Source organism: Scyliorhinus torazame, chromosome 25, assembly GCF_047496885.1.
Source record: "Scyliorhinus torazame isolate Kashiwa2021f chromosome 25, sScyTor2.1, whole genome shotgun sequence".
In the NCBI taxonomy this organism is placed as follows: Eukaryota; Metazoa; Chordata; class Chondrichthyes; order Carcharhiniformes; family Scyliorhinidae; genus Scyliorhinus; species Scyliorhinus torazame.
Window position 1 is genome coordinate 17810102 of NC_092731.1, and position 17664 is coordinate 17827765.

Sequence of the window (17664 nt, forward strand, 5' to 3'; positions counted from 1 at the left end):
AGCTCGGGGGGGGGGGGGGTTGCTTTTTTTAGATTGTGTTTTGTACTTAACCCTGTTGGGTTCTTTGTTCTCATTTTGTTATTGATATTTTATGAAAACCTTTAATAAAAATTATGTTTAAAAAACCACAATTAGAGAAAACCCCCCCACCTTCACCCAAACGCCACCCCAAAAGAACCCCCCCCCCACCTTGGGCTGCTGCTGACCTCATAACGCTCCGTGAGATAGTCTAGGAACGGTTGCCACCGCCTGAGGAACTCCTGCACAGATCCTCGCAAGGCAAACTTTATCCTCTCCAGCTTGATGAACCCCTGCCATGTCATTGATCCAAGCTTCCACATTGGGGGGCTTCACATCTTTCCATAGTCGCAAAATCCTCCGCCGGGCTACCAGGGACGCAAAGGCCAGAATACCGGCCTCTTTCGCCTCCTGCACTCCCGACTCGTCCGATACCCCAAATAATGCTAATCCCCAGCTCGGCTTGACCCGGGCGTTCACCACCTTGGACATAGTCCTCGCAAAACCCCTCCAAAACCCATCCAGCGCCGTGCACGACCAGAACATATGGACGTGATTTGCCGGGTTCCCTGAGCACCTCCCACATCTGTCCTCCACCCCAAGGAACCGACTCAACCTCGCCCCCGTCATATGCGCTCTGTGAGTAACTTTGAACTGTATTAGGCTGAGCCTGGCGCAAGAGGAGGAAGAGTTAACCCTACTCAGGGCATCAGCCCACAGACCCTCATCTATCTCGTCCCCAAGCTCCTCCTCCCACTTGCCCTTTAACTCCTCCACCGAGGCCTCTTCCTCTTCTTTCAGCTCCTGGTAAATCCCCGAAACCTTGCCTTCTCCAACGCATACACCCGAAATCACTCTGTCCTGAATCCCACGTGCCGGAAGCAGCTGGAATTTCCTCACCTGCCGCCTCACAAACGCCCTCACTTGCATGTACCTGAAAGCGTTTCCCGGGGGTAGCCCAAACTTCTCCTCTAGCGCCCCATGGCTCGCAAACATCCCATCGATGGAACAGGTCCCCCATTCTTCTAATCCCTGCCCGATGCCAGCTCCGAAACCCCCCATCCATCCTTCCCGGGACGAACCGGATGATTCTCCCGAATCGGGGACCAAACCGAGGCTCCCACCTCGCCCCGTGTCGCTTCCACTGCCCCCAGATCTTCAGCGTCGCCGCCACCACCGGCCTCGTGGTGTACCTTGTCGGTGAGAGGTACCGCCACCAGCGCCCTCAGGCTCGTGCCCACACAGGACGCCATCTCTAGCCTCTTCCATGCCGCCCCCTCTCCCTCCATTACCCACTTATGGATCATCGCCACATTGGCTGCCCAATAATAGCCACACAGATTCGGCACGCCAGCCCCCCCCCCCCCCCCCCACCCCCCACCCCCCCCCCCCGACCCTGCTACGCTCCAGAAACACTCTCTTCACCCTCGGGGTCTTATTCAAACACACAAATCCCATGATGCTCCTGCTTACCCGTTTGAAAAGGCCTTGGGATCATAATGGGAAGGCACTGGAACACAAAGAGAACCTCGGGAGGACCGTCATTTTGACCGACTGCACCCTACCCGCTAGCGAGACTGGCAGCATATCCCATCTTTTAAAATCCTCCTCCATCTGCTCCACCAACCGCGTCAAATTGAGCTTGTGCAGGGCCCCCCAACTCCTAGCTACTTGGATCCCTAGGTATCGAAAGCTCCTTTCCGCCATCTTCAGCGGTAGCTCGTCTATCCCCCTTCCCTGGTCTCCTGAATGCACCACAAAGAGCTCACTCTTCCCTACGTTGAGTTTATACCCCGGAAAGTCCCCAAACTCCCCAAAGGACCCGCATGACCTCCGCCATCCCCTCCACTGGATCCGCCACATACAACAACAGGTTGTCGGCATACAACGACACCCGGTGTGCCTCTCCCCCCCGGACCAGTCCCCTCCATTTCCTGGACTCCCTCAGTGCCATGGCCAGCGGCTCAATTGCCAGTGCAAACAAGGGGGATAAGGGGCACCCCCTGCCTCGTCCTCGGTACAGCCGAAAGTACTCCGACCTCCGCCGGTTCGTAGCCACACTCGCCACTGGGGCTCTGTATAGCAGCCTGACCCAACTGATGAACCCCTCCCCGAACCCAAACCTCCGCAACACTTCCCAAAGATACTCCCACTCCACCCGATCAAAGGCCTTCTCTGCGTCCATAGCTGCCACTACCGCCGCTTCCCCCTCCACCGAGGGCATCATAATCACATTGAGGAGCCTCCGCACATTTGTATTTAGCTGCCTACCCTTCACAGATCCCGTCTGGTCCTCATGAATCACCCCCGGAACACAGTCCTCAATTCTCGTAGCCAGTACCTTCGCCAGCAACTTAGCATCAACATTGAGGAGCGAGATCGGTCTATACGACCCACATTGCGATGGATCCTTGTCCCGCTTCAAGGTCAAAGAAATCAGCACCGTGGACATTGTCGGGGGCAAGGTCCCCCCCCTCCTCGCCTTATTAAAAGTCCTCACTAGCAACCCTCCCAATCCTTTAACCAGCTCCTCCAGCCCAATTGGCGCCCCCAAACCAGCCACCTCCTCCTCCTCCACCCTCGGGAACCTCAGCTGATCTAGGAATCATTGCCTCCCCTCCTCCCCCTCTGGGGGGCTCACACCTGTACAGATCCCCATAGAAGTCCCCAAATACCTTGTTTATTCTCACCGCACTCTGCACCGTATTCCCCCCTCTATCCTTAACTCCACCAATCTCCCTCGCTGCTTCCCTCTTACGAGGCTGATGTGCCAGCATCCGACTCGCCTTCTCCCCATACTCATACGTCACCCCCTACGCTTTCCTCCACTGTGCCTCTGCTTTCCCCGTGCCCCACGTTCAACTTATACCCCGAGAACCTCCCGAAGTCCCCCACGATCCTCATGACCTCTCCCATCCCCTCTAACGGGTCCGAAATATACAACAACATGTCATCCGCTTAGAGGGAGACCGGTGCTCCTCCCCTCCGCGCACCAGCCCCCTCCAATCCCCGAAGTCGTGAGCGCAATGGCCAACGGCTCAATTGCCAGGGCAAACAGCAACTGGGACAGGGGACACCCCTGTCTCGTCCCCCGTGCAGCCTGAAATATTCCGACCTTTGCCGGTTTGTGGACACACTCGCTACAGGGGCCTGATACAGCAGCTTGACCCACCCTATAAATCCCTCCCCAAATCCAAACCTGCCTAGCGCCTCCCACAGATACTCCCACTCCACCCTGTCAAAGGCCTTCTCCGCGTCCATCGCAGCCACCATCGCCCCCCCCCCCTCCCCCCTCCGAGGGCATCATGATATTCAGCAGGAGCCTCCTCACATTCGCGTTCAGCTGCCTGCCCCTTAACAAACCCCGTCTGGTCCTCCCCAATCACTCCCGGGTCACAGTCCTCTATTCTGGTGGCCAGAATTTTTGCCAACAGCTTGGCATTCACCTTCAGGAGTGATATCGGCCTGTAGGACCCACACTGAAGCGGATCCTTCTCCTTCTTCAGGATAAGCGAGATCAATGCCTGCGACATTGTCGGAGGGAGGATCCCTTTCTCCTTTCCTCATTAAAGGTTCTCATCAGGAGCGGGCTCAGCAGCTCCGAGAACTTCTTATAAGATTCTGCGGGGAAGCTATCCGGGCCCTTGCCTGTCTGCATGCCTGCCAGCCCCCTGACTACCTCCTCCAACCCAATCAGGGCCCCCAGTCCCTGCACCCGCTCTGCTTCCACCCTTGGGCACCTACAACCGGTCCATGAACTGCCTCATCCCTTCCCCCTCCCCAGGGGGTTCCGACTCATATAACCTTCCGTTAGAACTCCCTGAAGACTTCATTGACCCACTCTGGGCTCAGCACCATGTTGCCTTCCCTGTCCCACACTCCCCCAATCTCGCTGGCCGCCTCCCTCCTGCGCAGCTGGTGCGCCAGCATCCTGCTCGCCTTCTCCCCATACTCATAAACTGCCCCCTTCGCTTTCCTCAGCTGCGCCTCCACCTTCCCAGTGGACAGCAAGTCAAACTCCGCCTGTAATTTCCAGCATTCGTTCAACAGCCCCTCCTCTGGGGCCTCCGCGTACCTCCTATCTACCCTGAGTATCTCTCCCACCAGTCTCTCCCTCTTCTCTCTGTGGGACCTAATGGAGATTAACTATCCCCTAATGACCACCTTCAGAGCCTCCCAAACCACTGCCACCGTCACCTCTCCTGTGTCATTCGCTCCCACATAATTCTCAATACTCCTCCTTATCCGCCCTCACACCTCTTCGTCCGCCAGCAGCTGCACATCCAGTCGCCAGAGAGGGCGCTGACCCCGTTCCGCCACCAGTCGCAGGTCCACCCAGTGCAGGGCATGGTCCGAGACCGCAATGGCCGAGTATTCTACCCCCTCCACCCTCGGGATTAATGCCCTACGCAACACAAAGAAGTCTATTCGCAATAGACTTTATGGACATGGGAGAAAAAGGAAAACTCCTTTGTCCTTGGCTGCGTAAACCTCCAGGGCTCCACTCCCCCCATCTGGCCCATGAACTCCCACAAGGCCCTGGCCACCGCCGGTCTCTTTCCGGTTCTGGACTTGGAACGATCCAAGCTCGGATCCAAGACCGTATTAAAGTCCCCTCCCATAATCAGGTGACTCCTCTCCAAGACCGGGATCCTACCCAACACGCGCCTCATAAAGTCCGCATCGTCCCAGTTCGGGGCATATAGTCACTAACACCACCCGGGCCCCCTGCAGCTTGCCACTCACCATTATATACCTACCCATCTTGTACGCCACGATGCTCCCCGCCTCAAACGCCACCTGCTTACTGACCAAAATAGCCACTCCTCTGGTCTTGGAGTCTAACCCCGAGTGAAACACCTGTCCCACCCATCCGGTGTGTTAAACCGCACCCCCCCCCACCCCAACTAGCCATCTGCCTTTTGCGGCCAACCGCATGCCCCTGCCTCCCTCCTCCACATCTCCCCCCGCCCAACCCTCCATCCATCCCCCTCACCTGGCTCCCCTTCAGTCAGCAAAGCAGCAGCGCACCCCCCCACCCCGCCAAGCATCCGCTTAGCTCTGGTTTCCCCTCCATTGTGCTTCAATGAGTCAGCTCACCCATGCTGACCCCGGCCGCTCCCGCCTCTATATCCACTCTTAACTTGTTGCCTCCTTCGCCCCCCCCCCCCCCCCGCAGGGTAGAGGGGCAAGTGTCATCTGGGACCTCCCCGTGCGCCGGACAGCCCATCCCGGGCGTTTCCCACCCCCTAGCACCTAGAAAACAAAACACCTGGAAAACAAGAAGAACAAACAGCAAAACCCCCAAACAAACTCAGGCAGACATGCCCATAAACTTATGCTTTACCCGCCGTCCTCGCCTCGGTCCCTCCCCACCCGCACGTTTCACCCCCATACAACATTCCCTTAGTTCAGGCCCAGCTTCTCTGGCCTGATGACCAACCATGCCTCGTCTGGGGTATCAAAATAGTGGTGCCTGTCCTGGTATGTTACCCACAGTCTTGCCGGGTGCAGGAGCCCAAACTTCACCCCTTTACCATGGAGGACTGCCTTCTCGCCAGCTCAGCTCCCAGATCCTGGGAAATTCGGATCTCGCCATTCTCCCACTTACTGCTCCGCTCTTTCTTCGCCCACCGCAGGACTCGCTCCCGGTCTGCCAAGCGCTGAAACCGTATCACCATCGCCCTCGGTGGCTCGTTTATCCTCGGCTTTCTGGCGAGAACCCTGTGCGCCCCATCCAGCTCCAAGGGCCGCGGGAAGGCCCCCGAGCCCTTCAGCGTCCTCAACATTGTGGCCACGTACGTGCTTGCGACCGCCCCCTCCGCTCCTTCAGGAAGGCCCAGGATCCGCAGATTGTGGCCCCGAGATCTGCACTCAAGGTCATCCAGGCTCTCCTGCCACCTCTTATGGAGCGCCTCGTGCGCCTCCACTTTCACCGCCAGGCCCATGATCTCGTCCTCGTTCTCCGCCATCTTCCTCCTCACTTCCTTGATCACCTTCTCCTGCGCCTTCTGGGTCACCACAATTCTCTCCATGGAGGCCAGCATCTCCGTTTTCAGCTCCATGAAGCAGTTTTTAAGGAGCTCCTGCTGTTCTCTGGCCCACTGGGCCCACACCTCCCGATCTTCTCTGGCTGCCATTTTGTCCTCCTGGACCTTCTCCCCCGGGTTCGCGCGTCTGCCGGCTCCGCTCCTGGTCCTCTCCATGCACGGGGGGGGGGGGCTCTCCAACGTCTGTTCCCACGCTGGTCCCTCCTGTTAATTGCCGCCGCCACTCCTTTTAGCGGCCCGAAACATCGATCCCGGCGGGAGCTGCCGTTCGCGTGAGCTGGCAGGTAATGGTCACTACCGGAAGTGATTAATGACAAAATCTAATGACGCCAATGCGCCAGTGCAGTCTGTGGACGCCTGAGGAACAGAATATTTGAAGACCGAGACCTCAAACTAAGCACCAAGCTCTTGGTCTACAGAGCAGCCATGGGCCTCGCCTTCCTGTATGCATCAGAAACATGTACAATGTACGGCAGACACCCAAAATCCCTGGAGAGATATCACCAACACGGTCTCTGCAAAAATCTGCAAATCCACTGGCAGGTTAGGTGTACCAACCTGAGCGTCCTCTCCCAGGTCAATATCCCCAGTATCGAGACACACTCATGCTCGACCAATTGCGATGAGCGGGCCATGCCCGCATGCCCGACACAAGACTCCTAAAACAAGTGCTCTACTCCGAGCTCCGAATAATTGTGACGACAATAAAAGAGTTACTCAGAGCTCCGCAATGGCAAGCAGTCACTGGGAGGGCCCCATTCTCCTGCCTTCTCCCCATAACCCCTGATCCACTTATTAATCAAGAACCTATCTATTGCTGTCTTAAAGGCACTCAGTGATTTGGCCTCCACAGCTTCTGCGGCAAAGAGTTCCACAGATTCGCCACCCTCTGGCTGAAGAAATTCCTCCTCATCTCTGTTTTGAAGGATTGTCCCCTTAGTCTGAGGCTGTGTCCTCTGGTTCTAGTTTTTCCTACAAGTGGAAACATCCTCTCCACGTCCACTCCATCCAGGCCTCGCAGTATCCTGTAAGTTTCATAAGATGCCCCCTCATCCTTCTAAACTCCAACGAGTACAGACCCAGAGTCCTCAACCGTTCCTCATACGACAAGCTTTTCATGCCAGGGATCATTCTTGCGTCCCTCCTCTGGACCCTTTATATCTTCTCTATTTCTACCCGAACAAACCTTTTCATAACCTTGAAGACTTCTAGCAGGTCACCCCACAACCCCTTCTCTGATCTGCAGAAAAGAATTCAAACCCGTTCATTTTTTTAAAATTCCAAGGCGGCACAGTGGTTAGAACTGCATGGGTTTCGCGCCCACGGCCCGCGGCCCCCCCCAAACCCAAAGATTTGCAGGTTAGGTGGATTGGCCACGCTAAAATTGCCCCTTAATGGGAGAAAATTAATTGGGTACTCTAAAAAATTTTTTTTTTAAAGCACTGCTGCCTCACAGCGCCAGGGACCGGAATTCAATTCCAGCCTTGGGTCACTGTATGTGTGGAGTTTGTAAGTTCTCCCCGTGTCTGCGTGGGTTTCTTCTGGGAGCTCTGGTTTCCTCCCACAGTCCAAAGATATATGGATTAGGTGGATCAGCCGTGCTAAATTGCCGGTTAGCGTCCAGGGGATGTGCAGGTTAGACTCCGGGGTTATGGGGATAGGGCGGGACAGACATGGGTAGGTGTTCGCCCAAAGGGTTGGTGCAGGTTCAACAGGCTGAATGACCTCCTTCTGCATTGTGGCGGTTCTACGATCTATGATGTGGTTAGCTGGATTGGCTGTGCTAAATCCCGCCCCCTAAAGCGTCCAAAGGTTAGGTGGGATTTGGAAGGGGGGGGGGGGTTAAAGGGAAGGTGTGTAGTGGTCTCGAGTAGGGTGCTCTTTCGGAAGGTTGGTGCAGACTGGATGAACCAAACAACCTCCTTCTGCATCGCAGGGATCCCTATGAATTTACTTCCCTCAGCTGTGGTCCTCACCTGGGGAGAGGGGAAGAGAACACTTTTTAAAAAAAATGCGCTAAGCCACGGTAGCACAGTGGTTGGCATCATTGCTTCCCATGCCAGGGTCCCAGGTTCAATTCCCGGCTTGGGTCACTGTCTGTGTGGAGTCTGCATGTTCTCCCAGTGTCTGCGCTGGTTTCCTCCGGGCGATCCGGTTTCCTCCCACAAGTCCCGAAATGAATTGGACATTCTGAATTCTCCCTCGGTGTAACTGAACAGGTGCTGGAGTGTGGCGCCGAGGAGATTTTCAGAGGTACTTCATTGCAGTGTTACCGTAAGCCTACTCGCGACACTGATGAATATTATTAATTATTTGAACGATCCACCGAGCGGGTGCTTCCGACAAGAGGGAAGGTGACACGATCTCGAAGGGCTGAATGTCTCACTCCTGATGCCATGTAAAAAAAAAACAAAGTGTGTGTGTGTGGGGGGGGGGGGGGGGATATGGCTCATGTTAAATCGCCACTGGGCTGGAGGAATAAGGTGCTGAGATTTGCTTTGCGAGAAGCCAGGCTGCCACTGGGCACGAAGTTTTTATTTAATTAGGTTAGAAGAGAGAGTGGCCGGGCTCAGGCTAGGCCTCAGCCTCCATCCAATTCCCCCCCCAGAGCCTGAAAGGCAATCACCACTTACCATGGCGGCGCTCCTCCGGGGACCGGCGTGCGACTGCCTTCTCTAAAACCGGGCGGGGGTTTGTTCGTTTATTTATATCGGGGAGGCAAGCGGCCCTTTCCTGTCTCGGCGGGCGATGTTTTATTTCACAGGCGACGCTTTTAGTTTTAACCCCTCCTCCCCCCCACCTCTTCTGCCGCCGCAGCGCCTCACCGCGCCTGCGCAGGGCCGCCCTGCCCTCCCGCGGCACTCTGGGAAGTGTAGTCCTCTTCCCTGTGCCTCCCTCCAGCCTTTCCTATCAGCTTTCCTGCACATAGGACTCTCTCCTCAAGAGATTTCCACTGGGAGGTGTGAGAGTGTGGAAAAAAAAACATGCAACCCCTAGATCTACTAGGGGCTGGTTTAGCACAGGGCTAAATTGCTGGCTTTGAAAGCAGACCAAGTCAGGCCAGCACAAGGTTCGATTCCCATACCAGCCTCCCCGAACAGGCACCGGAATGTGGCGACTAGGGGCTTTTCACAGTAACTTCATTTGAAGCCTACTTGTGACAATAAGCGATTTTCATTCATTTCATTTCATTAAAAAAAGCCTCTCAAGCAGCATGGTGGCACAGTGGTTAGCATTGCTGGCTCACGGCACCGAGGTCCCAGGTTCGATCCAGTCTGTTTGGAGTTTGCACATTCTCCCCGAGTTTGTGGGGGTTTCATCTCCACAACCCAAAGATGTGTAGGCTGGGTGGATTGCCCATGTTAAATTGCCCCTTAATTGGAAAAAATAAATTGGGTGCTCTAAATTTAAAAAAAAAAGCCTCTCAAGTTTGTTTTCAAATCAAAGCAGTGAGTGGATCTTCAATTAGATTCTGAAAATGTTTGGATGTCCCACTGTAATAGGTCCACGGAAGCAGAAGTCCTGTCATCAGAATTCCTTTTATTTACAACCCCAACAGCTGAATGGCCATTCAGTCTGCTGTCTACACCGGGAGTGCAGAGGATCTGACACTCCCTGTTATATACACAGACAGGGGTTCTCTGATTGGGCCACTAATCAGGGAACTCGTATTCTAATTGGCCAATCTCAAAGGTCTGGCCTAAGTCATTACACCCACGTCAGGAGGGTATATATAATAATAAAAATCTTTATTAGTGTCACTAAACGCTTACATTAACACTGCAATGAAATTAGCAGAAGCGTTAACATTGAATGACAAAGCAAGAGATATTATGACATAGCAGCATGGTGGCGCAGTGGGTTAGCCCTGCTGCCTCACAGCGCTGAGGTCCCAGGTTCGATCCCGGCTCTGGGTCACTGTCTGTCTGGAGTTTGCACATTCTCCCCGTGTTTGCGTGGGTTTTGCCCCCACAACCCAAAAGGTGTACAGGCTAGGTGGATTGGCCACGCTAAATTGCCCCTTAATTGGAAAAAATGAATTGGGTACTCTAAATTTATTTTAAAAAAGAAGTTACTGTGAAAATCTCCTTGTCGCCACACTCCGCCGTCTGTTCTTTTTTAAAATAATAATCTTTATGGTCACAAGTAGGCATACGTTAACACTGCAATGAAGTTACTGTAAAAAGCCCCTAGTCGCCACACTCCGGCACCTGTTCAGGTACACAAGGGTAGGATTCAAAATGTCCAAATTATCTAACAGCGCGTCTTTTTTGGGGGACTTGTGGAAGGACACTGAAGCACCCGGGGGAAACCCACGCAGACATGGGGAGAACATGCAGACTCCGCACAGACAGTGACCCAAGTAGGAATCAAACCCGAGACCCTGGCACTGTGAAGCCACATTTGTTAACCACTGTGCTACCGTGCTGTCCAATACACAGAGGAAGAATTCAGAATGTCTAATTCACCTAATAAGCATGTCTTTCAGGGCTTGTGGGATGAAAAGGGAGCACCCGGAGCAAACACACGCAGATACGGGGAGAACTTGCTGACTTTGCACAGACAGTGACCCAAGCCGGGAATCGAACCCAAATCCCTGGTTCTGTGAAGCAACTTTGCTAACCACTGTGCTACCATATTTGGGATGGCACAGTGGGTTAGCAGCGCTGTCTCATGGCACTGAGGACCGGGGTTCGATCCTGGCCCCGGGTCACTGTCGTGGTGGAGTTTGCACATTCTCCCCGTGTCTGCGTGGGTTTTGCAAAAAGATGTGCAGGGTTAGGTGGATTGGCCACACTAAATTGCCCCTTTAAGGGGAGAAAATAAATTGGGTACTCTGAATGTATATATTTTTTAAAAGGAGTGAACCTTGCGTTAAGATAGTTTTCCTGAATGGATTAAATAAATACAGGGGGGCATGGCTGAAATGGGCCAAGGACAGGCCTACAGCTCCCGGCGTCCCTCCCTAACCTCCAGCGCTTCCGGTCCGGCGTGGGGGGCTGGAAACCGCTTCCTGTCTGGAAGGGGCAACCGCACCTCGGAGGGCGCAACCTAAAGTGCTGGGAAGGGAGGGGGCGGGAACGCCGAGTCTGATTGACGGATCCGGAGACCAATGGGCGTGGCCGCCCCGACTCCACTGGCCAATCGAGGCCACGGCCCAGGAGAGTAAGGCGGGACAAAAACTCATCAAGTTCGGTAGGCGGGACAGAGAGGGAAAAAAAATAATCTCCCTTATTGTCGTGAAGAGATTTTTTTTGCGGCCTCCGGAGAAAGGCGGTGTTTTTTTTGAGGGAAAGTCGAGGCGGCGGCCGCCGTCCGTCGACGTTTTTGAGTGAAAATCGGGCGCGGCCTAGCGAAAAGGGAGGTTGGATTTTTTTTTTTGGGGGGGGGGAAGGGATTGAGGGTCGGTGTTTTTGAATCGAGGGGAGGAATCATCCGACCGCCGAGCCCGAGCGCCTCCATGGCGGCGTGAGAGGGAGCATGATGGGCGATGTCTACTCCTGGGGGGGAAGCAGCGGCGGCAAAAAGTTGGTGAAGGGGGAGAGCACGGGAGCAACGTCCGCCATTTCAGCCTCTCAGTGAGGAGACGGAGAGAGAGAGGAGAAAGGAGAGAAGGGAAAACGAGAGAGAAAGAGGGGAGAGAAGGAAAAAAAAACCCACAAACCTCCGCCACTTTAATCCCCCTCTTATTCTTCTGCCTCCAAATCTAACTTGAGAGAGGGGGGAAAAAAACAAGATGTCTGCTGACCATTAAAAACATCCCCAGGAAAAACAATTGCTTCTTAACCCCCCCCCTCTCCAGTGGGACGACAGCGAAGGTAGGTTTTGTTTTTCGCTTTGCTTCCACCCTCCAGTCTTTTCCCCTCATTGTTGAAGCTCTGATTTGCATTCCAAACCTGCTCCCTCCCCTTTTGTTTTTGGCCTCCCAGCATTTATTTTCTTGTATTTATTTTCAGGAGGGTTTTTGTTCCTCCCTCCCTCCATATTATTTTTGGGGGTGATTCGTCACAGGGGACCTCAGAGCAGACCAGGAGAGTATGATTTTTTTTGTGGGGCTGCTTCACTTGAGGGTCTCCTCCCTCTCCTCCTCCTCCCCCCTCCTCCATCTCCTCTCTCCTCCTCCATCTCCTCTCTCCTCCATTCCCTCCTCCATCATCTCCCCCCTCCTCCATCTCCCCCCCCTCCATCTCCCCCCCCATCTCTATCTCCTCCCCCCTCCTACATCTCCATTCCCACCTCCATCTCCCCCTCTCCATCATCTCCTCCTCCCTCTCTCCATCATCTCCTCCTCCCTCTCTCCATCATCTCCTCCTCCCTCTCTCCATCATCTCCTCCTCCCTCTCTCCATCATCTCCTCCTCCCTCTCTCCATCATCTCCTCCTCCCTCTCTCCATCATCTCCTCCTCCCTCTCTCCATCATCTCCTCCTCCCTCTCTCCATCATCTCCTCCTCCCTCTCTCCATCATCTCCACCTCCCTCTCCATCTCCTCCTCCCTCTCTCCATCTCCTCCTCCCTCTCTCCATCTCCTCCCTCTCTCCATCTCCTCCCTCCACCTCTTCTCCCCCCTCCCACGTTCCTCCTCCCAAATGTGTCAAAAAAAACCTGTCGGGGAGAAATAATTCCCATCGTTTAAAAGGTAAAGATAACAGGGTTGCTCATTCAGGCTAACATTCGTTTACTTGCTTGTCCATCAGGACTGTGCTGGGAAAGTTCGCCAGATTTATCTGTCTTGGATTTCCTACTTGTGGTTTTTTGATTTTTTTTTTTTTTGCAGAACTGATTTAAATGCACATTTCTGCAATCGTGTAATCTCGTTGCAGCAAGCTGCCACATAACATATATGTGTGTCTGTATATATATTTAAAATGCATTGTGGTGTTAGTTTCGGGGCACGAAGAAGGATTTTTAAAAACGCAATTTATAGGGGAGTAATATAATTGTGTCTGAATAATGCACTATTGATTATCTTGGATGGGAAGTTCTTGGACAATTTACTGCACCGTTCATAGAATCTCTGAAGGTCTGGAGAGGTCTAGAGAGATTGAACACTGAAACGGGGAAATATTGTTTGGGCTTGAAAAGGGTGGGCTTTTTTTCTTCCTCCGCCGTGTATGTTCTGACATTAAACATAGTGCAGTCACGGATGCAGTGCTTTCTGTTTTTTAATGAGCATGGTGCACACTGTGTTTAAGCAGTGACTTCAAGTCTACAAACTCTATCTGAACCCTTCTCCTCCCCCTTTTGAGTATAAATGGAATATGTCTCGACTTGTTTGGTATCCATTGCGTTCAGCACATGTGCGTGGTGTGCATCCAGAGGGCTAATTTCTGGCTGGTTTATCCTGTCAAAAGTTTAGTCTTGTGTGGGATGAGGGTAACCGTCTCTGTTTACATGATTTGGCAAAGTATTGCAGAGAGAAGGTATATTCTGTAAGTGTGCTGACAGGTCAAGGGATTGCGATGAGATGAACTGAATTTTTCTTAAATCTGCCTACCCATCTCATTTTAAGTAAGATTAAATAAAAGTGTCATATATTGTGTGCAAAATTTACCCACCTACTTTAGTCCTAATTTTTCCAGGTGGTGATCAATATAACCCAATAGGCCCAGGTTTGATTAGCAGTTCGTGCTGAGTGAGCTACCCTCAGTCACCACAGCAAGTGTCTCTTTTGGTGATGCAGAGAGTAATTTCCACTGCTGCTGCTATCCAGTAAAACATGGGTGTGTGCAGACAGCGGGTGAGGAGGGCTCCACTGTGTGATGACTGATGCGAATGAATAGACTGCAGAAGTTCCCTGGCGGGCCTTGTGCATCTGGAATGACCTTGTTAGCAGCCAGAGAACCAGGAGGGGAGGCGATTCGATTTTATATATATATCTATATATATATATATATCTATATATATAAAAAAAATTAGATATTTTTATGTTGTCTCTGGGCCCCATTTTTTTCTTCATCTTTCAAACTTCTTGTCCTTTCTTCTCCTTTCTCGACCCCTTCCCAGCTCCAGAAAAAATACATTAATGAATGTTTATGTAGCAGGAGCTGAAGACTGGAACCATTCTCCAATCGCAGGCTCTAATCCATTCTGAAATTATACATTTGTAATCTTCAGAGATCAATCTTGGCATTTTCTGCTGCTGATTGATGTAAAGATTTATTCTTGATCTTTGTTCTTTTTAAGTTAAGATCTTGGCGATCACAGTTTTTTAATATTAAAAATCGATTGGGCCTAAACTAACCTCATTGCAATGTGTTTGTCATATTTTAAAGAATATGATAAATTAATGTTTGAAGTCCTATCAATTGCTAATGCTAAAAAATAAAATCTTTGGTAAATTTAATCAGTGGGTGATTTTTAAAAATAAGGAATTAGTGATGCTGCCGGTCGTTGGATCAGCCCATTGTACATTGTGACATGCGTAATTTTCTCCAGAGTGATTTCTTGATCTTGGCATTGTAATCAGGAGGGATTTGCTAACTGAAAGATGCGATATTACCCATGGGTTTGGAGGAGGGCTTAGGTGCAGGGATCAGACGTTTTGTCACACTCTGGTGTTCCTGCGCTCTACCATCTGCTCAGAATGGACCCCAGTAAGGGCGGGGGAGGTTGCTTCCTTATCTTCCAAGGTTTGTGACCGAATGTGTCTAAACTTTGGCATGGTGACCCCCGTGCTCAGCTTCTGTCCTATCATCTGATCAATTAGGAAAAAGACTTTCACTTCCAGAAATGATCTGTATCTGTCTCTGTATCCTTCCTGGCGCCATTCCGATCCACCTTTCAAATCCCCTGATCTTTACCTGCACCACCCCAAGCTTCGTCTGTCCCCAACAGTATCCGAAATCCTTCAATCCTCACTGTAAGCAGGTTTCTTTTTTTTTCCAACTACGGGGCAATTTTAGCATAGCCAATCCACCTACCCTGCACATCTTTGTATTGTGTGGGGGTGAGACCCGGGCAGAATGTGTAAACTCCACACGAACAGTGACCTGGAGCCGGGATCACGCCGCGAGGCAGTAGTGCTAACCACGGCGCCACCATGCCACCCATACCGGAAGCCGGTTTCAATAATTTTCACAAAGAGTAATTGATTTGAAATGCTGCAGTCCCAAGTCCTCATTGGTGATATAGCACCTCCAATAGAGAGTGCATGTATTCACGTTCAAAGTTTGGAGAGAGTTTCCATTTATGATGGAAAGGTTGGTCATGAACATGTGCAGAGTTACAGGTTAAAGTTTCAACTAGTAAATTAATAAATGGGCTATTGCTTTCAGTCTTGATCTTGTGTAAATTCCTGGTAAGCGCAGTATTTTAGATACTTGTTACATTTTCTGTTTCATTGTGCAGACAGTCTTGAAGGAGATCTGACCTGATTGCTCTGCTTGGAATTAATTTTCGCTCTTAATATTAAAAAAAATATTCCAATTAAGGGGCAATTTAGTGTGGCCAATCCACCTACCCTGCACATCTTTGGGTTGTGGGGATGAGACCCACGCAGACACGGAAAAAATGTTCAAACTCTACATGGACAGTGACCCGGGGCCGGGATCACACCTCCGGTCCTTGGTGCCTGAGGCAGCAGTGCTGGCCACCATGCCGCCCTCCTAATTTTTCTAATGTATTCTGGACTCTTAAATTGACTAATGGGCATACAAATAGAGACAAGAGGAAGGACAGTTACTGTGGGGAAAACACCTGAGGCGGAAACTGTCAACAATTGTTTTTTTACATATTTTTTCTTGGGATGTGGGTGTTGCTGGCTGGGTTAGCATTTGTTGTCCATCCCCTTGAGAAGTTGGCGATGAGCCGCCTAATCCATCGCAGTCCTAACGGTGTAGGTTTTAGGGAGGGTGTTCCGGCATTGTGAGGGAACTTAACCTTGTTGGAGGCAAGGGGAGGAAATAGCATTTTCTTGAAGGCACGGGAAATTCTGCCTTTCCTATTCTCGATCTTGAACAGTGAAAAGCAGTAAATAGTTATTCAGAACACCGCCTAACCTCCACCCCACAATCAACTCGCCCAGAGGTGAGAATGTTACCAAATATGCCATAGACTTGTGTGTTTCTACATGTAAATTGATTTGAAGTCAGATAGGGAGAAGATAGAGGGAATGAAAGCAAAGTTTTTAATTAGGATGCACAAATCCTGCGTTATTTACTGGAGCAGTGTATACAATTCTGGTCACCACATTACTGGAAGGATGTGATCTCACGAGAGAGTACGCAGAGGAGATTTACAAAAGATGCTGTCAGCTGGAAAGCTTTAGCTATGAGTCAAAATTGGGCAGGCAGGGGATATTTGTTTTGGAACTGAGCTGAATGAGGCAAATTTTAATTGAGGGGTATAAAATTGAAGGGCTTGGAGTGCATAGGGACCATCTATTTCTGAGAGGTCGGTAACTGAAGAAAGAAATTTAAAGTAATTGATAGGATTTGACAAAGAGAAATTTTCATTCAGTGAGGATGGAGGCTTACTGCCTGTATGGGTGGTCAAGGCAGAAGCACTCCAATCTTTTTTAAAAAACCTGTCATCAATGGTGACGTGCTTTAACTTACAGACTACAAATTAAGAGCTAGAAAATATGATTAGATTGGATGGCTCTTTTAGGGCAGCACAGTGGCGTAGTGGTTAGCGCTGCTGCATCACGGTGCCGAGGTCCCAGGTTTGATTCCGGCTCTGGGTCACTGCCCATTTGGAGTTCGCACATTCTCCCCGTGTCTGTGTGGGTCCGTCCCCACAACCCAAAAAGATGTGCACGGTAGGTGGATTGACCACGCTAAATTGCCCCTTAATTGGAAAAAATGAATTGGGTACTCTAAAACTTACAGGAAAAAAAAGTTAATGGCTCTTTTCAATTTATTCATTCATGGAATGCGGGCATCACTGGCTAGGCCAGCATTGCTCATCACTAATTGCCTTTGGAGATAATGGTGAGCCACCTTCTTGAACCGCTGCAGGCCATGTATCGCAGGAACACCAACAGTGCAGTTAGGGAGAGAATTCCAGGATTTGTACCTAACTACAGTGATGGAAGGATGGTGTGTGACAACTGCGAGCTTGTAGGTGGTGGTGATCCCGTGTATCTGCAGCCCTTGTTCTTCAATGTTGTAGTGGTCGCGGGTTTGGAATGTGCTGTGGAAGGAGCCTTGGTGATTAGCTGCAATGCATCTTGTGGATGGTACATACTGCTGCTACTTTGTTGGTGGTGGAGGGAGTGAACGTTGAAGCTGGTGGCAGGCTGCTTTTATCCTGGATGATGTCGAGCCACTTGACTGTTGTTGGAGCTGCACTCATCCAGGCAAGTGGAGAATATCCCGTCACACTCCTGACTTATGCCTTTTAGATTGTAGATATGCTTTGGATAGTCAGGAGGTGAGTTACACCCTGCAGAATTCTCAGCCTCTGACCTGCTTTTGTGTTTTTGCAGCATGGACAGAGGCTCTTCGGCAATTGTGTCCGCACTGGCCATCGAACACCCATCTGCTCTAATGCTGCTTTCACAGCCTTGTATGCTGTGGCATTTCAAGTGCTCATCTAAATGTTGCAGGCTCCTGCCTGTACCACTCTTTCAGGCAGTGAGTTCCAGATTCCAAC

At 51.3% G+C, this 17664-nt stretch overlaps 2 protein-coding genes across 3 annotated transcripts in view; one reads left to right on the plus strand and one right to left on the minus strand.

Moving 5' to 3' along the window:
* ap2s1 (adaptor related protein complex 2 subunit sigma 1) overlaps positions 1-8881 on the minus strand; it is a 53919-nt gene extending 45038 nt beyond the window's left edge. Inside the window, exon 1 of the mRNA XM_072490119.1 lies at positions 8702-8881. Coding sequence (XP_072346220.1) covers positions 8702-8704 — 3 coding nt within the window. The 5' untranslated portion in view covers positions 8705-8881. The remainder of the gene's footprint in view (positions 1-8701) is intronic.
* Positions 8882-11265: 2384 nt separating this feature from the next.
* The window catches only part of arhgap35a (Rho GTPase activating protein 35a), a 157509-nt gene continuing 151110 nt past the window's right edge, over positions 11266-17664 (plus strand). For both annotated transcript variants that reach the window (XM_072490121.1, XM_072490120.1), the window contains exon 1: positions 11266-11887. The gene's annotated coding sequence lies outside the window, so the exon portion shown is untranslated. The remainder of the gene's footprint in view (positions 11888-17664) is intronic.